The 21,258-nt window shown below is 49.2% G+C and overlaps 1 protein-coding gene across 2 annotated transcripts; it reads left to right on the top strand.

Annotated features, from left to right (window-relative positions):
* The first annotated feature begins 9,689 nt into the window (after positions 1 to 9,689).
* On the top strand, positions 9,690 to 20,290 carry DLL4 (delta like canonical Notch ligand 4). Of its 2 annotated transcripts, XM_027887623.1 has the most exons (11): positions 9,693 to 10,493; positions 10,627 to 10,890; positions 11,339 to 11,396; positions 12,083 to 12,352; positions 13,080 to 13,140; positions 13,249 to 13,379; positions 14,834 to 15,003; positions 16,105 to 16,324; positions 16,780 to 17,488; positions 18,225 to 18,333; positions 19,780 to 20,290. In XM_027887623.1, exons 1-11 carry the CDS (start codon positions 10,440 to 10,442, stop codon positions 19,783 to 19,785), a joined length of 2,052 nt encoding a protein of 683 aa, XP_027743424.1. In that variant the 5' UTR covers positions 9,693 to 10,439; the 3' UTR covers positions 19,786 to 20,290. The 2 variants fall into 2 exon arrangements, with proteins under 2 accessions (XP_027743417.1, XP_027743424.1); XM_027887616.1 differs by lacking the exon at positions 19,780 to 20,290 and having other exon boundaries at positions 9,690 to 10,493; positions 18,225 to 19,556.
* The last annotated feature ends 968 nt before the right edge of the window (positions 20,291 to 21,258 follow it).

Below are 21,258 nucleotides of genomic sequence, written 5' to 3' on the forward strand. Positions count from 1 at the left end.
AATTAGATGGACATGCTTTGCAACCTACAAAGAGTTAATTAGTTGTAGTCTATGTAATTTTAGTCATTCCTTCCTCCACTTTTACTGCAGTGCTCCAGATTTTGTTAGGAATGGGTCTAAAACAGAATCCTGCATTAGACTCCTCTGATCCCAAACTTGAAAGGGTACTCTAAATCTAATCCACAATGCACAACCTGATTTTACCAATTAATCCATTCAGCATCATGATTGTGGTATAGATCCTTTGCTTAATCCAGATATCCCAGCTTGCGCCCTTTCCAGGTTACAGTGCCTTTTACTCAGGTGTCCTACTGTCACATAAGGCAAGTTTCAATGGAAGTGGTGCCACCATGCAAGCAGTCCATGAAACTTTATTTATCTACACCTTTATTTATCTACACCTGCAAGTTTTATTGTAAGGATTGTGCTCTTGCCAGAGCTTCGACAACTCTGATCCTTATCTCAGCCAGACATTCCAATCACCGGCCAGTGGCTGATTTCAGATGCCACCTGAGCTGTTGTGCATCAGGGCAGATGGCATCTACTCATGCACTAAGGAAGGGATCAATCTCACCTTTCTTTTACTTTCTAAAAACGAGGGGTCTCACCTGATCAAGTCATGCAGGTTCCTCTGGAGTCAGTGGAGTCAGTTTCTGCAGAGGATGATTCATCCTGTCCAGCTCAGAGTCTCCTCCCAGTGAGTGATATGATCCCATCTCTCAGTGTTGAGTCGGGAGGAAATGTGGATAATTACGTAGCCTATATACCTATTAAAAGGCTAAAGTAAGATGAGACAAATTCCATCCTGAGTTCTGAGAAGAAGGGTTTTCCTCACAGCATTTCTGTGTGTACAACAAGAAGAACCACACAGAATGGACCCATGCCTCACCCCAGGCTTTTAAACAAAACAGTGTGTCAGTCTTACCCAACTGTTTAATTGCTCCATCGTGACAGCTTCATTCCCTCAGCACGGGATGGATGCTGCTGTCTGCCTTCTCACAGATGATCTTATCACCTAGAGAGACTTCACTGATTGCCACCCTTAAGCAGCCTCTGACAAAGGGTACCAGGTGACAGAAGACTTCTTGATCCCTCCCAGCTGGCTAAGGGTGGCAGCATAGCCCTATATAAGAGCACTAAATAGCCTCACGGGAAGTCCTCATAGTTGCTCATCTGAAGAAAGGTTCATGTATAGGCTGCAAAGGAGCATCTCTGACCATCCATTACACAGAGCAGGAGGAAGGAGTTGGTACCAGTGCACTCAGTGTGCCACTGGTTTACATCATTTAACACACACAAATGAAGTGTTTATTGCTCGTCCATTTGGGGCTCACTATGTGGTCAAGTACCAGCTTTTTTCAGTTTGCTAAATTACCTGATGAAACTTTTGGTTTAAAGAATACATCTGGGATCCCGAGCAAGCTGGGCTCTTATCAGCCAACTAGACCTGCTGTCAAATATGACTGACAAGATATTTATGCTGATGGGTCAACAGACAAACAGAGAGATTCATTAATTTTCTTCTCCCTTGTCCCATTATCTAAGCCCCTGTGCCATCCACAGCCACTGGAGTGAATGTTCATTTCTATTCCATTGTCATACTAACTACTGCTCTGGCTTAAGTATTCTTTTGAACCCCAAGAACAATGTGCGCAAGGCGCAAATCCATCCCACTCCTCCATGGCTAAGTAGGGCCATTAGACAGGAGAAACAATAGAAACTCAGCGGGTGCTCTGTGTTTGCTCCCTGCATGGCCGCACACAAAGACAAAGAGCGAGGAGGGCTGGATGGTCCAGGGATGGGTATTGGATACCCTGATGCACTCATTTTCCCAGCATCCCCAGATCACAAAGGAATAGAGGTTTTGCATGGGCCTGCAGAGGCTACATCAGTCACTGGGCACAGGACCTCATTGTCTGGTTTGTTTTGTTTCCCTGAACAATATGTCACATATTTACTTTCCTCTTGGAGGGCTGATGCTAACATAAAATCATCACCACCTTATGCCAAAATGTCAGCATGCCACATCGCCACATCTCCACATGAGGCTGCCTCATGGGCTCCCACTAGGATTTCTGCACCCAATCATTTTCCATAAGCAGTGTTTGCAGGATGTGAGATCTTCTTAAAATAGGACAAACCCAGAAATCCTGGAGCCGGTGGCAGCCCTTGTTCATGTCTCTGTCTTGAGTGACTCCATCTGGACAATCTAGGATTGCTTTTGGTTGGCTGTGGAAGCAGCTGGTCCTGTTTAAAATCTTTCTTTACTAGAAATAAATATAAATGCTATGTATAAGAAGTCAGAGTGGTCTTTCTCTCCAGTCATTAGCAAGTTTTACCTTCAGTGAAGGGATTTTAAAGCAGATTTTCTGATGTAAGTGGCCAGCTGCATTTTAAATACCTTTAACCTTTACCAGTGTGCAGCTCTGAGAAGCTTACTGCTGCTGCTGCCGCCTTGCTGCAGCTTATCCTGGTGCATAAGCAGGTGCAATTCCACTGAGTCCCACAGACCCTCACCTGCCAGTGCTGGCCTCCACATCTCTCCAGAAATTCAGTACAGGTTATTTAACAGATTCTGCCCAATGCCAGACTACCAAAAGAGTGAGGAAAGCAGAAGAGCTCAGCAAGAACCCGGTGCAGCCACCATGCCTGATGGCAGGACAAGCCTGCTAGGACGGACCAGCCCCAGTCAGGTAGATACCACTGGGGTGATGGCATGCTATCAACCTCTGTTGGGTGCAGGGTTGGATGCCATGCACCTCTGGCCACTCCAGAAGTGCCTCCCAACTCCGCTCCACTCTCCTCTCTGTCCTCTGGTACAAGATGCACAGTGACTGCACTGAGACTGTACTCTGGGATTTGCTCTGCCAACTCTCACATGCCAGAGGTCTGAGGCTTTTTCCTCTGCCTGTCTAAAGCTTGTGCCACAATGCTGGGCCCCGACCAAACATCCCGTGGGCTCAGTATGGGGGACGGGAGAGGAGGGACTGCTAACACAGGCGGAGTGTGAATCCACTCCCCAGGGGAAGGGTTAAAACTGCCTTTTATGGTTTTTCTGTGACAGATCTCTTTACTCAGTGCTACATAATATAGACCCAAACATATTCTAAGTAGCCAAGAGCTGCCTAGCCATCTGTTAGAAGACACAGACCTTCTGATGCAGGAGTTCCCAAAGCCTGGCCCATGGGACACTTACTACGAAGCCTGCAAAGGGAATTTTTCCCCTTTAAGAAGCCAGCCTGTACTTGTATTGTTATGTTGCTTCAGGACAGTGTCCCATTCGTGAATGTTGATCCATACGTGACTTGTATATGAAACAAAATGTGGGAACCTCTACTCCAAGTGAGAAATCTCCATCCCCTCCAACTCTCCTCTGCCAATCACACCGACAACTCTCAGACTTAAAGATTCAGTTATCTCCCAGGTAACTACTCTCAGTTCCAACCATAGCTTCCAGGGGTGCTTTTTATGTGAAATCCCATTTTTATCCAGCTATCTCAGGTAAAAGTGCCAAATGACTACATGACTTTCTCTCTGACTTTCAAAGCAAATTAAGCTTTTACAGTCCAGTGCATTTACAAATGGTTTCCATGGCCTGCACTGAACAAACTAAGAGAGAAACAGACCCAGGTAGCTAAAATATGTGCATCCCTATAACTATTTTTGTATTACATATCATTTTATGTATTTATTCAAATTTAAAGCAAAGGCACCTTTCAAAGGCTCTAGGCAAAATAAATTATACAACAAATGCAGTCAAACAAAATCCCAGCAGTACTGAAATTGCCCCTTCTGGAGGAACTCAGCCAGCCCAGAGCTGCTCCATGAGGAGACAGCCCCATAACTTCCCCGTGCATTATATCACTTTCTCGTATCCCCAGTGATGCTGTTCTCCCTTCCCTGAGAACTGAGGTGACATCTAGAGAGATCTACCTTTGCTCAGCTTAGCACAGAGCATGTTTTGGGGCAGCCAAAGGGAAAACCAATATTTGCCATGGCATGGGGCAGAGCAGCACACAAGTGAGCACTCAACTCCCCTTGCGCTCCCTGCAGGGGACTGCAGCATTGCTGCAGCTCAGAGACCGGGGGGGCTCAGCCCGTCGAAGTGGCCTCTCAAAGATGGTTGCCACGCTGAAACAAGTGGAATGTTGGGGCCTCCCATCCCACAAGTCCCTGTAAGGTAGCTCACCCCATTCCATGGGGTGATAAACTGCAGGCAAAATGTCTTTGCGTCCTTAAAACACGAAATCCCCTAACACATGTGAAGTGTCTGTTGGTGAGTAAAATAAAAGGGAGCCAAAAATGTCACAAACCGCCCCAATGCCTGTGAACCACATGAGTTGTAGCACCACCTGTACACCTGCCACTGGCAGCCGGAGCCAGACACCACTTCCCAGGCGTACAGAAGCCAGAACATTAAAAAAGAAGGTGAAATCGGTGGAGTTAGTGTTAAAAATATTTCTCTTAAAACAAGGCACTTTTTAATGTTTTCTTTACTTTTCAGCTCTACTCCACACCCCGGCAGCAGGTTTCTGCCAAGGCGCAGCCCCGGGCTGGGCGGCTGTGCTGGTGGGGCGCTGGGCTAGGGTAGAGGTTTGGAGCTGCTGTGGCATCTGGCATGAAAAAATGTCCCGGGAAGCTGTTACATTAAATGGCCAAATCGATTTATTGAATGGCAGGTGTTAGCTACAAACAGATGGAGAACATAAAGGCATAAGCAGGCATTTGTATGGAAAAGAAGCCATCGATTTGTAGCGAGAGACTCAATAGTGATCGTTACAGCCTTTAACAGAAATGTGTGCTTTTTTTTTTTTTTTTTTTTTTTTTTTTTTTTTCCCACGCGCTGAGCTCGGGGCGGCTCGGGGTGAGCGGGCCGAGGGGAGCGCAGCCCGGCCCGGGTCCGGCCGCGGCGGCTGCCCCGGCCCCCCCGGCCCCGGCCCCGGTCCCGGCCCCGGCCCCGGCCCCGCGCGGTGCGGGCGCTGCGTGGCGGTGCCGCCCGCCCCAGTGGCGGCGCGGCGTGTCCGGGCGGCCCGTGGCAGCGCCCCGCGGCAGATGAGGCACGCGCCGGCCTCATTACAATGAGAATGGGCAGGCTGGAGGGGCCATGTGGCAGCAACAGTTTGCAAATCCCCCCTCCTTCTGTGCGAATCGGGAAACATTTCCAAACATTTGTACCCCAAATCGACCACATTAACACCCCTCGGAGCGGCGCTCCCTGGAGGGATGCTCCACGCTACGGGCATTTAGGCAGAAACAAAACAAGCAAGGGAGATTTTTTTTTTTCCTCTTCTTTTCTCTCTTTTTTTCTCTTTCTCTTTTTTCTTAGAGGCTCTCGGTGTGTGCCAGCGCTGAATCGATGCGCAACTTTCTAGCTAAGGGGTTTTAAAGCCATCGGGGAATGCGACTTAAAAAGTGGGGCTGTGCACATGGAAGGGCGAGTCTCTGACTGAGGGATCAAAAAGGCGAGCAGCGAGGCCAGCCCCGAAACAAACGGCAGACCCAGAAAACAGGAACGCTCCCAGGAAAGGTGCACGAGCTGCATAATAAAATACCGCACTCTTACAGGCGCTGAGGATGCTGCACTGACCGACAAAAGCGCTACGATAAATCTGACCAAGCGCGGGGCAGCCCGCAGGGCTCTAGAATTTCGACGGGTTTCTGGGTGCCCTGCAGCCTACGGCCCTGGGGGGAAAAGGATTCGGCTCCTGGGGAAAGGCGACTGCAGGGCTCGAAGGCGCTAGTGCGCTGCTCCCCCCTCTCCGAGCCCCGCGATCCGCTTCCAAATCAGTGCGAAGAAGGGGAGGCAGGTGAACAGCGGCTGGGGGAGGGGCGTGAGCAGCCGTGCACCCCGGGCATCTGCATCGCTCCTGGGCACAGGGAATGTCCAGGGGTTCGTCCCCCAGATTAGGGGGAAGGGGAAGATGCAGGGTGCCCCCAGCCAAGCTTGGCCCGGCCGAGAATCCCGGCCAGCCTGGTTGAGGCTTCATGCTGTCTTAAGGGACAGCCTGGGACACCTGGGACACAGGAAAGGCTGTGCCCAGCTTGTAGCGCTGCAGGGGGTTGTTGTGGCCAAAGTGCAGGACCCGGCACTTGGCCTTGTTGAACTTCATCCCATTGGAGTCAGCCCATCTCTCCAGTCTATCCAGATCCCTCTGCAGAGCCCTCCTGCCTTCCGGCAGGTCGACACTCCCTCCCAACTTGGTGTCATCTGCAAATTTGCTGATGATGGACTCAATCCCCTCATCTAAATCATCGATAAAGATGTTAAACAGGACTGGTCCCAGCACTGATCCCTGGGGAACACCACTGGTGACCGGCCGCCAGCTGGATGCAGCCCCGTTCACCAGCACTCTCTGGGCCTGGCCCTCCAGCCAGTTCCTGACCCAGCACAGAGTGCCCCTTCCAAAAACCCCGGGCGGCATGACGGTGCAGCCGTAGCATCAGACAGGTCCTGCCCCAGCGGCAGGTACCGGTGCTCCATAACTGCAGGACCTCAAAAGCAGCCCAGCAGAAGCCATGTAGAAAGCTCACGGTGGCTGCGACATTACCGGGAGCTGCTTAAGGCCGCGGGTCGGGCGGGCAGATTCTTAAAAGGACAGAGCCTTCAGAAAGAGGAAAAAGTGGGACTGATGGCGGGAGGCGCGATGCAGTCGCTCCTGGCTGCGACTGTGTGGGAGATACTGAGCCCTTCGCAGCCCCTTTTCCTGGGGTCTGGCAACCTGAAAGCAACAGGGCACGGGTGGCCGTCGAGGTGCTCGGGCACATCCCAGGAACGGAGGAGGGCAGCCTGGCACGAGGGCTCGGGGTGGGGGGAGGGATGATTTGGGCAGGCTAGCAACTTTCACCCGCCCGGAATTAATTAACGTTGTCTCGTTAGCGAGATGCGTTTGGCCCGGCCACGCGTATGCTGAGCTGGGCCAGCCTGGAGATAAACCGGCAGCAAATGAGGCGCGAAAGAGAGGGGGAACGCGCCCTGACCTCGAGGAAGTGAGCTGGAGAGATAGGGAGCAGGGTGGAAAGGACGGGGAGACGGCGACCACTGGGCAGGTCCAGTCCGATCAGTGCCCAGCATCCCGACAGGGACTGCGGGCAACCCGCTGCCGTCCCTTGGCAAAGCCGGGGGCTCCGCGGGCTCCCCCCCCGTCCCGAGGACAAGAGCCTCTCAAACTGAGCCGAGGATCTCGGGCAAGGTGGATGCGCTGTGCCTCTCCAAGAGACCCAGGACGGCGTGTTGGCCATAGGAAAGAGTTTGCGGGACTTGCACTTCTAGTCTGCTCTCGGTCGACTTTCAGACTCAGCTGTTTGATACTATTAATGCAACTTTTTTTCTTTGTCTGAACTCCCTGTGCGTGTATGTGAACATGCAGCAGGTGGTTTATTATATTCCCTGGTTATTATTTTATTATTTTATTATGGACTCTTTTTATAGCTGTAATCAAAATAATGGTCTGGACTATCGAGGAGGATTTTATGTCTGTTTCGCCCCACTCTCTCGAGCTTCTGAAAATATTTGTTTTGCGGGAGGGCAGCACGTGGGGAGCTGGAGCAACTTCTGCTCCTGCCGGGAACAAGCAAAGCTGGTGCAAAGCTTGACTCAGAAAACACTGGCCACCCAAGGGCAGCTGAACGGGCTGGGGAGTGCTTGGGGGGCTTACACCCCTCTTGTCAGGTTTGAGGGAATGCAGAGGAGGGAGCTCTTCTCCAGCTGCCAAGGTGCACACCGCAAGGATAGCAGAGAGGTTTGGCAGAGCTGTGAAAAGCAGAGATCAGCTTGTCTTGCTTTAACCTACATTAGCTCCGGGTCCATATGGTAGATGCTGCCTGTGGATCCTCAGCACCAAAGCAAGGCCCTATTCTTGCACGCCGCCCTGCTTGTGCCAGATGGTGCCTGGACCAAGTGGCCATGCGTGGGGTGGCTCTGGTTAGCCTAATAAACGTCCAATACAAGTCAAAAATCAAAACACACACATACTAACATCTGCTAGAGCCTGCAGTACCCAGCTAGCCTTTCAATACTGAATTAAAGAGCCCCACAGCCCTTCTGTTCCCCTAGGTTAGACACTCATTACCATTTATCAAGCACTGATGTTATCTGGCCTCTCATTTTATTTAGTACCGAAGCTATTAGCATCAGATTTGATTTTGACAGTTGACGCTGCTGCTGGTAAAGCCGGGATCTGGCCGGGTGGATCGCTGCAAAATTCCGAGTTCATCAGCGACGACACATTCCTCCTTCCCACTTGTTTACGAGGCCGAGACAAAAGAGCTCCTCGCCTGTGTCTCTGCCTTGTGGTTTATCTTCACCACGGACACGGCTCCCGTCCGCACAAACATGTACCCGAGGCGACAGCCCTGCTACTCCGGACGGAGCCAAGCCAATGGTGCCCGGCCTCGAGTGCAGCCCCCCGACATTGCCAGAGTTCGTGCCCCCCGGCTCTGGCTTTTACAGGCGCAGTGGGGACCGGGAGAAGTTTTAATCCCCTTTTGGCGGCGACCCCAATTCCTAGCCTGGTCCCAAACCAGTCCACGGCGGTGGTGCCCGTGCCCTTCCCCTGCAGAAAGCTTGGCTATTTTCCACGAAGCCGTGTCGTGCCCTCCTGGTGATACCCCGGGCGTTTGGGCCCTGACCACATCCCGGGGCGAAGCAGGTTTCCAGAGAGAGCGGACGCTTTAAATTCACCCAGGAGCAGGATGGCCTGGGAAATTTGGCTGGGGTGTGCTCTCCCCATGATGCCTCCCCTCCAAACGAGCCAGATCCCTGGATTTCTTAATCCCCCACCAAAAGAGCTCGAAGTGGGGAGGTAACGCTGCGAGAACAGACCCTTTGGGAGAGCAGAGGGGCGGAAGGGGAGCGGCAGCGCGCTGCGCCCCGCGTTGCTCCCCAGGTGACCCACGCCGCGGAGGCCCGCAGCCTGGCGCGCCGGGCGCTGGCAGAAAGGTGGCAAGACCTCATTACCATACAGCTGAGGGTTTATCTCTCCCTCCCCCCTCCGGCCTCCCATCCATTTAACAAGCTGAAATAAAAAGCCACATGAAAGGCCTTCTCTGTGCTTGGCTTTAATGAGGGACACGCGACCCAACAATAAGCGCACGCTGCAATCAGGCCAAGGGCTTTATGGCACACGCCAGACCGCAACCCGGCCGCGACCAGGCGGCCAGACACAGCCCGCGGCCCCGCTCCCGCCCCGCTTGCCTGCAGGCTCCCGAGTCTTCCCCTTGCCCATGTTTTTGAAAGCCGGGGCAGCCCCGGGAAAACTCAGCTCGGTCTCTGCTGTCAACCCCGGCCACCTCGCTGGAGCGCTCGTTCGCCACCGATTTCGGAAGAGCGACCGAGCGCCCGCCGATCCCCGCCGTGCCCGCCTCCCTACCGTCACTCGCCCCGCTCGCCCCCTTCCTCGGTGGGCTCCGTTATCCGGGGACGGGAATGGGGTCGGGCCGGCCTGCGGCACGGGCGCCCCCGAAGACGGGGGCTGCGCCCCGGGGGCGGCGGCGAGGCCGTGCCGGTGCCCGCCTGCCTGGCAAACACCGTTTTACTTTTGCTTTCTACCCGGGGCCAACCCTCGGCGGGCAGGGCAGCTCCTGCCCCTCGGCCCGGCCGCGGCTGCAGGGCGCCGCGCCGCCCCGTCCCGGGGAACGGCCGGGGGAGGGGGACACGCGTGGAGACGGGGGCAACAAACAAACAAACAAACTAACTAACTAACTAACAAGCGTGCGTTTAAAACATTTCATTCTCTATTGTTCGGCCGCCGTAGAGAGCTGCCCTGTGGAGAGGCGTCTGATTTTCGAGGGAACTCTTTCTCCCAGTGTGAGCGCCGTAAATATCTCAACAGATGCTCGGCTTGTTCGTAATCAGCTCGGCTCCTCGGCGGGCAGCGCGGCAGCGGCGGCGGCGGCGGCGGCGGCGGCAGCAGCAGGGTATTAATTCGGGATATGAGGGCTCTCCGCAACATTTGGTTCTTTTTTCCAGAAAGGAAAGATGGAAAAGGGGAGGGATCGCCCGTGAGTCTGACTGACAGTTTACATAATGAGCTTGTGAGGATGCGAGGCAACTATATAAACAGCTCAAAGCCAACCAAGTTTTCCATTTACTGAGCGCGCTGTTAGCACCGGTTAAAGGAGGAGCGGTTCCACACTAAGCACTCCCCTCCGCGTCTCTCACCAAACCCACCCGGCTCTGGAGTTTATAAAGGCGACGACAGCGATCAGAGGTCGGCGGCTGCCTGCAGGATTAATTCCCAGAAGGGGACGGATCGACACCTGGATTTTACTTTCCAATTTCTACCCGTGCTCGGGGAATATCTGGAAGAGCAGGTTGCTCTAGGAGAATCGCCGTGACGCCTCTCTTTTCTCCCTCGACCGAGAAGCGCTTGCTTGGACCATTTGAGGAATACAGAAGGGAAAACTAAACCCACTAAGAACTGAAACCTCGAATAACAAGGATGACAGCCTTGCGCATCTTTGGCTTGACGTTTCTGTTAACGATTTTGCAGCAGGTAATCGCACATCAAAAAAAAAAAAAAAAAAAAAAGGGTTCGCGAAATGTAAAGTGGGTGATGGAAGCAAGTTTGCATGGCAAAGCCGGGTAAGGTCTGATTTGGCTATTTTGTGTGTCTCCCCTTTGTGCAGAGGGTGTCCGGCTCTGGCGTCTTCCAGCTGGAGCTGCACGAATTCGTGAATAGCCACGGGTCTCTGGCCAGCGGGAAGCCCTGCTCCCCCCACTGCAGGACCTTCTTTCGCGTTTGTTTGAAGCATTTTCAGGCAGTGGTCTCCCCGGGCTCTTGCACTTTCGGCAGCATCATCACCCCAGTTCTGGGAATAAACTCCTTCAGCATCAAGGATACAGAGAGATTTGACAGCCCCATTAAGCTGCCCTTTAACTTCACGTGGCCGGTGAGATTCTGCTTTAAACCTGATTGCGATGGTGGGGCAGGAGGGTGGCAAGAGCAGGCTAACCGCGGCGCGCTCATAACCTGTAATGTAAACAAACTACTTTCGCCTTTAGACTTACTTCCAGAACTTCCTTACCAAAAAAAAAAAAAAAAAAAAAGGGGGGGGGGAAGTGAGCGATGAAAAAACTCATCCAGACCAGAAACACTTGGGATAATCAATGTTCTTAAGTGAAATAAAGCAAGGGGCTGGGGGGGGGGGGGGGGGGGGGGGGGGGTTGAAAGTGGAGGTGTGCATCTGTGGTCTGTAGGAGGGAAGCGTGTAGCCGCGGGGAGGGAGCACAAATGAGGGACTCCACAAATGCGGGGCAGGGCAGGGTTGGGGTGCGGTGCGGTTCGGCTCGGCTGTGGTGCGGTGGGGTGCGGGGCTGACGCTGGTTTCTTTCCCGCAGGGAACCTTCTCCCTGATCATCCAGGCCTGGCACGCGCCTGCCAACTACCTGCCGGAAGGTGAATATTGCCGCGCGCCGCCGGCAGGGGGAGCTCGCGCGGCGGGAGCGCCCCCGGGCCCCGTCCCGAGTGCCCGTCCCCCCCACCCCCCATCCCAAAACGGCCCCCCCGCCTCAGCTGTTTATACTATAACTCCACGGCCGGCTTTATCCCACCATCAGGAGCCAGTTCCCCCAACGATATCCATCAGGGGCCGCTTTGATTCTGCCCCAGCCTAATCTCCAACACAATTGCGTTTCCTCCGGTTTATTTTTGGCGTGGGAAAGCGAGGCGGGCTGCGGTGAGAAAGCCGGGAGCTTGCCAGCGAGCCCCGGCCGCCTTTTCCTGTATTTTACACCTTGCTCGAATTCCGCCCTTTGGAAAGGAATAATGGCTTTGGGATGTTTTTCTGAGCGGAGAGGAAAAGGATATTTCACAGCAGCCCTCGCTTTCACAGGCCCCACGGCCGAGCCCCCTCGGCTGGGGTTTGCACACCCCGGTACCCACCTTTTCGTACCCTTCCATACATTCATATCCACGTGCGTGCCTTCGTAATATGTATGTATGAATATATATATATATATATATATATACACACATATATATGTGTGCGTGCGACCGGCGTACCCCGCTCCGCTCGCCCCGGCGGGGTGGTTCGAGGCACTGAGGGTGGCCGCAGCCACTGACCCGCACCCGCTCTCCCGCAGGCTCCCGGCCGCCCCCGGAGGAGTGGCTCATCAGCCAGGTGTCGATCCAGCGGTCGCTGTCGGTGGGCGAGGACTGGTCGCAGGACGTGCACCAGGGCCCACTGACCCAGCTGCGCTACTCCTACCGCGTGGTGTGCAGCGAGAACTACTACGGCGAGAGCTGCTCCCGCCTCTGCAAGCGCCGCGACGACCGGTTCGGGCACTACGTGTGCGCTGCGGACGGCAGCCTGGCCTGCCTGCCCGGCTGGGCCGGCGAGTACTGCACCGACCGTGAGTACCCGCCGCGGCCGCGGGCAGCGGGGCGGGGCGGGACGGGACGGGCAGCACCGCGGGTGTCCGGCGGGGCTGGAAGGCTCACAGAGACCTCCCGTCTCCCGGGTCGTGTTTTCACGCCGATCTCTCCATTCCCTGCCTGGAGAGACAAAGTTGTGCGCTGCGGACTTTGCCCTCTTTGGCTGCAGCCACCAAGTCTGTGCTGCACCTCTGTGAGCCTTAGCAGCAAAGAGCGAGGTAGCAGGAAAGGCAGTCTTGGCTGATAGCTCTAATAGCAATAGCTGTTCCAAGGTAAAAGGCTAGCAGCTTGCTCACGCAAATGCTTCCACCATTCCTGCTGCCAGAGTATATGAGGCAGGTGTTGTGGTGTAGTAGTGGGAATCTTTAATCTGAGCTCAGGGTCTTATTTGGTTTACTCAGTCTTTCATTGGCACTAGCCAAAGCCACCTTCTCTTGCTCCTTTTCTTGCAAGAGTTGCAAGAGTTCATGTTTGTTGCATAAACAGAAAAACTAAAGGACAATTTGTCAAGTGTTGGCTCTCCTTGTTCACTTCCTCCTGCTCCAGAACTCCCTGTACTAAGAAGTTTTAAAACAAAGCTTTGAAAGTGCAAAACTGTTTTTTCAAAGTGTTGCTTTAAAGCTGGCATTTTTCCTTTAGAAGTGTGTTCTGTAGTGCCATGTGTATTTACCTAAACATTTATGCTTTTTTATGTTCTCTTTACAGCCATCTGTCTGGCCGGATGTACTGAACAGAATGGGTATTGCAACAAGCCTGGAGAGTGCATGTGAGTAGATGGCAATTGCAATGTGAACATCAGTTAAAATGTCACCTTGCAATAGAAACTTAAACTCTTCTCCATGTCATTAATGTTTTAATTTGACTTTTCTTTTAGCTGCCGTCCTGGTTGGCAAGGCCGCTACTGTGATGAATGCATACCCCATATAGGCTGCCGTCACGGGACTTGTAAAACACAATGGCAGTGCATATGTGATGAAGGATGGGGTGGCCTCTTCTGCGATCAAGGTTAGTTCTGAAGGTTGCACTTACATCTCTGGACTGGGTCTCCTCAGTACTGTACTAAGGAATCTGACCCACTGGATCTAGAATTAAATTTCTACAAGGTACACGTTCACAGGCATCATTTTATGCCACTGCTGCCTCAGATACAATTCTTGTAGTTGTAGTAATTTTGTTTGAAAACAAGGAAACCTTTTTTGGTAGGTGCAGTTTTTCTCATGCAGAAGAAGTCTTTGTCTTAGAAAAATACCTAACAATCTGGATGAGTATTGAACAGTCGAGTTTTCTGCCTGCTTAAGCTAAGTTTAACTTATTCCCTGCACAACTGTAAAAATTTACTAAACAGTTTCCAGCAGCAGTAAACACCGTCCTTTGGGCCTTCCTTATTTTGCATACAAGGAAGTTAACTCATGTGATAAGTCTGGAGCATGAGAGAAAAATCATGTAAGCAAGAATGAAAAGTACAGGTTCCATTTTAAGGTACACCAGACCACTTCCACCTATTCAACCCACTGAATCACTGAACCATAGCCAGCTGAGCAGTCATGTCCTCAAGGCCATATATGCACTGCTGGCACTGAGATCATTAAGTGCTCAAAGCAGGCCAAGTGTTTTCAGGACAGTTATCGGATTAATATGGCAAAGTCTGAATTAAGCAGGAAAAGTAAAGTTGCAGATTTTTTTTCTGCTTGTAGTTATCTATTAACCAGTTGTCTTCCAATTACTCTATGGTATTTATAGAGATAATAAAGTTTTTCTACTTATGTCCTATGAACTTGTGTGCTTAACCTCTGTCTCAAATTTAAAGGGACAAAAAAAAAAACCAAAAAAACAAACAAAGAAAACCGTCGAGCTTGGCAGGGCATTTGACAGTTTAATCTACTAACATCCATAAAAGGAGAATATGGTAAATAAACAATAAAAGTTTTCTAGTGTTTGTTTAAATCTCCAAGCCAAAACATCTTTTTTTTTCGTCTATGCCTCTCCAGAATGTGCATCAGCGCACACACCTTTTAAAGGTGGGGCTCACTGTTTTAGTGTGTGACATGTTCTACACAAAGTATCTATAGTGCTGTGGCATATCTTCCAGAGAACACACACTAACGAAGTAACTTTTCCAATTTGGCATCTAAATCCCATTGCAGATAATGGTTTTAAGTCCACAAAAGAGAGAGGGTATAGCAAAGCACTAGGAAAGTTAAATTTTTGCCAGCTCTCTCAGAATTCAGAGCTCATGTATTATGGTGATGGATATGGAGAAATATCTAAAATCACTGATAATCTGAGACATCTGATTATTACTGATAATAACCTGGATAATAATCTCCAGTATTCCCGTTGATAGCAAAATGATATGCTTTATTGGAAATTGTGTCTTTTTTATTGACTGCAGTGGGTTTTTTTGCGTATCTTTTCCCATCTGTCAAAGCTGCATTCTCTAACTCCTGGTATCTTTGCAGATCTGAACTACTGCACTCACCACAGACCATGCAAAAACGGAGCAACTTGCATGAACACCGGCCAGGGCAGCTACACGTGTGCGTGCAAACCCGGCTTCACTGGTGTCGACTGCGAACATGAGATCAGCGAGTGTGACAGCAATCCCTGTAGGAATGGCGGTAGTTGCACGGTAGGGGCATTTTAAATGTAAAGTCTTTGTGTGAGGCAAACCCCAGTATACCTTTTCAGAAATGGTTCTGTAACAACATAATGGGAATTTGATAGGACACAGGTTCATTACTGACGCTCACAACTATCATACTGAACCCTTTCCGAGAGGTGTCACGGGAGGAAGTCTGTTACAGGAGGAGATGTATCATCTAGATTAGAACTAGTCAACTGATCCTTAGGTTTCTGTGGCAGCCGTTATGAGAACTTGGCAAGTTCCAAGGTTGGTGAGAGAGCAGATCTGTTAAAAATAAGCTTCTCAAACCACAGTTCATAGAGAGATGCACTAACACTGTATTTTAGTAGCAAATAAAAGAAAACTTCTGCTTTCTGCTGTGGGAGGGTAGTGTCAGACAATATGGGGGCAAGCACCTGAAACTTTCTGTGAAATAGGATCCTGCACTTTTAGATTCCTGAAGTTTAGTATTTCAGCATGTTTTCGGACCCAGTCAATGATAGATTCTTTACCAATGATGGAATGGTAAAGACTGATCGATTATAGATATCAAATGTAATCTGATGCATGTTTAGATTAAAGCTAATGGCACAAGACCCCACCTCCCTTCTCCCAATGCCTTGGACATACGGTACTTGGAAAGAAGAAACAGTTTAGTTATGACCTAAGCGGTGGGACTTACCCAAGCCAAAGCAACTTAAACCCTTGTAAAATAAAGAAGGGCTCTCATGGTGAGAATAAATAGCCTGATCACAGCTGCGTAGGTCAACAACACACACCATTCTGCTCTGGGAGGACCTCAGGGATCCCATTAGACAGCAGTAGTGTTAGCAGTGTTTTTGTCTAGCTGCCTGTAGGCTCCCTACAACTACATCTGCTCTGTGTGTGTAGCTGCATGATTACTCCTGTATGCTGAGTACGGATGATTCACAGCTCCAGCCCTCACAGTCCAGCCTGCAGTTGTTTACTTTCCAAATGTTACTTTTGCCACATCAGGCCGTGCATGAGAAGGGACTGAACAGCACTTGCAGCCAGCCAAAAACGAGCATGCAAGCAGCTATCGTTTGGTGTCATTAAATAACAGTGGCGTAATGTTGTGTTTTGCAGGACATGGAGAATGGTTATCGCTGCCTGTGCCCCCCTGGCTACTATGGCACTCACTGTGAGCACAGCGCTTTGACGTGCATAGATTCTCCGTGCTTTAATGGTGGCACATGTTTGGAAAAAGAACAAGGGGCCAGCTACAGTTGCGTTTGCCCTTTTGGCTTCACGGGGTCAAATTGTGAAAAAAAAGTAGACAGGTGCACAAGCAACCCCTGCGCAAATGGTGAGTCTTTCTATCAAAAAATCTCATGTCCCTGACTCATTTGTGCTTTTCAGTGCAGAAGTGATAGAAATCCAATCTGACCTCTACTCTTCCTCTAGTACATTAGTCCCTCTCCCCCACTGTATTCCACATCTACCCTAATTTTAGTCTCTTGCTGGTTGCAGGGGCGGGGGGGGGGGGCTTTCACTGGCGTTTTCTGTGCAACAAAACAATGCACAAGGTTTATCGTGTGATAGGGAAGATGGCAGAATTAAATGATTACATATGTAGAAGGGGCATAATTTTAAGGCATCGTGATACAATTAGAGAACATAGAATGGACTTTTAGATGTGCAGTTGTTTTGTAAAATAACTTTGCTCTTCTTGAGGTAGTATAAAATGCTGACCAGGAAGAGGATAAGATTTCCAAATGAAGTCCATGCAGACTAATTTTTATTTTACTGTTTTTTCCTCAGATGGTAGTTGCTTTTACCTTGGGCAGATTCGTGTGTGTCGTTGTCGGGCTGGTTTCTCTGGTCAGAAATGTGAGATAAACATCAATGATTGTGCCAGAAACCCGTGTTCCAATGGGGGGACTTGTCATGACCTAATCAACGATTACACCTGCACATGTTTGCCAGGCTACAGTGGCAGGAACTGTGACATCAAAACCCGAGATGAATGTGCTTCTGGGCCATGTGAGAATGGAGGCACATGCTACAGTGGACTTTACAGTGCCAACTTTGTCTGCTACTGTCCTTCTGGCTTCATGGGTAACCGCTGCGAATTGCCAGTTTATTCAGTGCCCGTTACACTTCCTCCTAAACCAGTCCCCTGGATTGCTATATCCATGGGGGTGGGTCTGGTGGCTTTGCTCATACTGTTCTGCATGATAGCAATGGTCATCAGGCAGATGAGGATGCACCCAGAGCAGGAGTTGGAGACAATGAACAACCTTTCTGACTTCCAGAAGGACAATCTCATTCCAGCTTCCCAGCTCAAAAACACCAATAAAAATAAAGACCTTGAAGTGGACTGTGGGCTGGAGAAATCAAACTACAAACCCAAGAATCATAAACTGGACTACAATCTGGTAAAAGACCTGACGAGTAGAGGGACACCAGAAGATAAATATTACAAAAGTGAAAAGTGTTTAGGAGAGAAGTCTCCTCTCCGACTACACAGGTGAGAATATGGTCTTCCTTCTATTCTTTCCTAAAGCCACTCATCTTCATACCAGTGTAGGAGCAGATGAGAATAGGTGGAAAGATAAACCTCAAGCAGATCATACACAACACAAAACAGAGTAAAACTAGGAATCTTCAAACTGGCCTATGTGTGCCACAGCCAAGTGGTGTCCTTAGCTAAGTCAGTTAAATGGAGTGTTTGTGCAAGGTGCTGCTAGTGTGCGTACTGTAAATGGACTGGGAGTGGCTAGGTCACTGGTGAAATTAAGAAGTGTCTTTTCTTCCTCAATAGATCTTGGAAGAACAACAGTTAAGGCATACAGTGATTAAAAATGGAAGGCAAGGTGATCTGCTTACTAAGAAGAATGGTAGAATTAAAATAATTACTCCTTTTTGAAAAGAGAAAAGGGCTGGTATTCACTGGCTTATCAGTCTTTTGATTCATGTACTGAAGGTCTTACCTAGTATCTGCATGTGGCTGTTACCCTGAGGGCTCTGAGGAGCTCTGTTAGGTTGGACATGGCAGAAGCAGAGGAAGGCAGTAACTATTCCTTACTTCCACTTCTCTACTATAATCTCCTGACAGCATACAGAAAGCGTGAAACTTGATCCTCTGCACTTCCCTCCCACACCTTCATGGCTATCTCATTCCACCACTCCATATTCATGGTAGATTTTGAGAGTCAGGCTTGTTACTAGTCAACTAATGTTCTTTCCTCTCTGCCCTGCCTTAGTGAAAAACCGGAATGCAGGATATCGGCGATATGCTCTCCGAGGGACTCAATGTACCAATCTGTCTTTGTGATAACAGAAGAAAGAAATGAGTGCATCATAGCCACAGAGGTAAGTAAGTGCAGAGGTGGATAGGCATAAATTTACAAAGTAAAGGGGTAAATTATTCTCTAGTATTGTATCTGAGAAAGTTACTCTATTTCCCAGGATCATGATGTTCCCAGCATTCCCATCTCATCTTCTGTGGCCCACACAGAGCATACATAAGGGAAAATAAAGAAATTAGCATCTCTGATTTTACTGAACCAGAGATTTTGATCTTAGATTGGTCAGTGGTAGATGAAAACACAGAACATCAGCCCATAAAAATTCAGCACATTGTAGGATTGTTTCCTCTTAAATAAGTGGTCAGAAAAAATGAAAATAATAATTGTTCTTAGGCTCACTGATGTAAAGCCATGCTTTTCCCTGTAACTAGAATGGATAATCTGTGGTCTGTGGAAACAGTCAAAGGTATAGATTTCCATCAGAAAATTGAAGGTAGCTGAATGTATTAGTGGATAGGCATAACAGCCATTTAGGAAGTCTGTAATGAGGTAATTTCAATCTCTCAGCGTTTAAGCTCCAGCTAAATACTCTCTAACAGAAGTTAAGGCTGTTATTGATAAACACATCTAGATCTTTATGTTTTATTAAGAAGTTGGATGCACAAAAAAAGGAAGGGCCTACCACTGAACTTTAAAGACTTTAAAAAGCTACTGAGGAACCAACTAGTTCCTTAACAATTACAGACCCTTTGGAAAAAGTCTCAGTGGAAGTTAACGACAATGTGACGTTTACCAATACCTGCTTTCTTTGGTGTAGCCTTCTTTAGAACTAGTTTCAGACCACAGGAAAGAGAAGCTTGCTGTGCCATACAGCAGTGATCTGTGAAGTCAGATCTGCAGGATTCTGTCTCCCTTTCCAGGGTGGATATCAGATTTCCCCTTGAAAGCAAGCTGGAACACAAGTCAACCAACAATATTAAAAGTTTAAGACTAAGTGAAAGGATTTTCAAAGATACAAATGACAGCTAGACGCTTCATTCCCATTAACTGACCTAAATACTATATCTTCCTTTAAAGATCTTTCTGACTGAAGCTAGGCTCCTAAATTTACATCAGGCATCTCCAGAAAGTGTTTTTATTTTCCGAATGACAGCCTCTGAAACCTCTCTCCACATCTTTCAGGCTTAATGCTTCCAAATACAAGCTGTTTAACTATACCATGTACTTTTTACAGAGCCCTAATATCAAGCACCTATATTTGTAAGCATTCTTCCCCTCGGTCCAGGTAGAGAGATCACTCTCAGACAGATGATTATTTTTTTTTTGCGCTGCTGATTCTTTGTCTCTGGACCCAGCTGAAAACATTGACCACTGAAGGTTAAACTTCAGTAACGTCTGATTTAAATTGCTTTGGTTTGCCGTACTTGAATTACAGTTTGTTAGCTCTTTACTACTCTGTATACTGTGATTCCTTCTCATTCATTCCTGGTGTTATTTTGTATCCTGACAGGTATAAGACTGAAGATCGGTCCATTTGCACCTCAGATTTGGTAATGCCAGTAGATGGATGTTCCTGCTGCATTGTTTACAATTCAGAACTGGATTGGACTGTTTTTAATTACATGCAACTTGCTGCTCTCAGGCGGAGGATGGAACTGGGTGAACTGGACAGACTGTGAATTTCCTGAAAGATGCAATACACCTTTTTGTTCTTACTGCCCTTGTTTGAAGTTTGATACCAGAAATCTCATTGGCTTTAGAAAAGGGGAGGCAGAGGGAAGAGAGAGGTTAAAAAAGTTGGTGTTTTAAAAGATGCTGAGGCCAGTTCCTCATGGACAGACCCCTGGCTTTCCAGAACTCTGATTATGGGAGGTGCTGGTAGAGAGGAGGCACATAACAGTCACAGATGTTGCCATGGAAGGTGCGAAGCAAGACACATTGCTATGCAGATAATGGATACAATATAAACGAGGTCTCCATTTTTTTCTGGGTTTAAAAGTGCCTAAAATGTGTCAAGAGAATCTAACAAACCCAAACAGACACTTGACTGCTGTTTCTGCAGTTACCTGGAGAGTACTGGGCAGGGGTGGCTGATACTTCCTGCTACACATCTATTTGCATCCCCTCACTCCTGCTGCATGTACTGGAGACTGTGTAAGGAGCAAGAGGAGGAAGGAAAGAAGAATACTAAATTTACATGTCATCTCATTTGGTGATGCTTTGGAGAACTGTTTGACTCAAGCCACCCTGTGGGACATGATTTTTGTGACGTTGTGATAAGGAATGTGTACTGCCTCTTCCCCAGTGATGAGGAGGAGACATGATCCCAGCTCTATAAAAAGCCTTACAAATGCGTTTAAAATCAATCAGCTCCTAGAACCTTTATGTGCTGAGCTGTCTCAGCTGTTTTCATGCCCTTTGCACTACCAGTGATTGTGAATAGACATTACTTCTCTTCTTCTCCTTCCTCGTTCTCTCCCCCTCTGCCTTATTTTGACACAAATTTGGGGGTTTATGTTGCGTTTCTGAATTAGGTGCCACATTTTACTGCAAATAGTCTCGAAATCGCAGCTGTTACTTTCTGAAGAAGCAGCAGCAGTGTGACACAACCCACCTCCCCCCCNGTTCTAGGCTCATCCTGTTTCTCTCATACCCGCCCACAGCTACATGGAAAAGGGGAAGCCTGTCCCTGGAAACCAGAGGTGTGCCGAAGCTTTTTTCTTATATACATATTTACAGCAATATTACCAGACACTCCAGTGGAAAGTGCTGTGACTTTAGTGAACGAGACCATGGCATGGGGCAGAATGAGGAGGGAGAAAAACCATCTCTTCAAAGAAACCTGGACTGTGCTATCTCTCGGACAGTGACATTCCTGCCCTTGTAAAGCCTGTTGTTGGACTAGCCCATCTACTCCCTTGAACTGTGCAGACAAGACCCCTTCATATTGTCCACTACTGACCTTCTGCTCTGACCACGTAGGACCACT

This window comes from Empidonax traillii, unplaced genomic scaffold (genome assembly GCF_003031625.1).
Source record: "Empidonax traillii isolate 1590-97213 ecotype Southwest subspecies unplaced genomic scaffold, ASM303162v1 scaffold11:size2795301, whole genome shotgun sequence".
NCBI lineage: Eukaryota > Metazoa > Chordata > Aves > Passeriformes > Tyrannidae > Empidonax > Empidonax traillii.

What these genes read in the sequence shown, in the direction of transcription:
- DLL4 (XM_027887616.1), top strand. Translation starts at nt 10,440, where the DNA reads ATGACAGCCTTGCGCATCTTTGGCTTGACGTTTCTGTTAACGATTTTG. An exon ending in CCTTTAACTTCACGTGGCCG is followed by an intron (nt 10,891 to 11,338) that starts GTGAGATTCTGC and finishes TCTTTCCCGCAG; the next exon opens with GGAACCTTCTCCCTGATCAT. An exon ending in AACAAGCCTGGAGAGTGCAT is followed by an intron (nt 13,141 to 13,248) that starts GTGAGTAGATGG and finishes CTTTTCTTTTAG; the next exon opens with CTGCCGTCCTGGTTGGCAAG.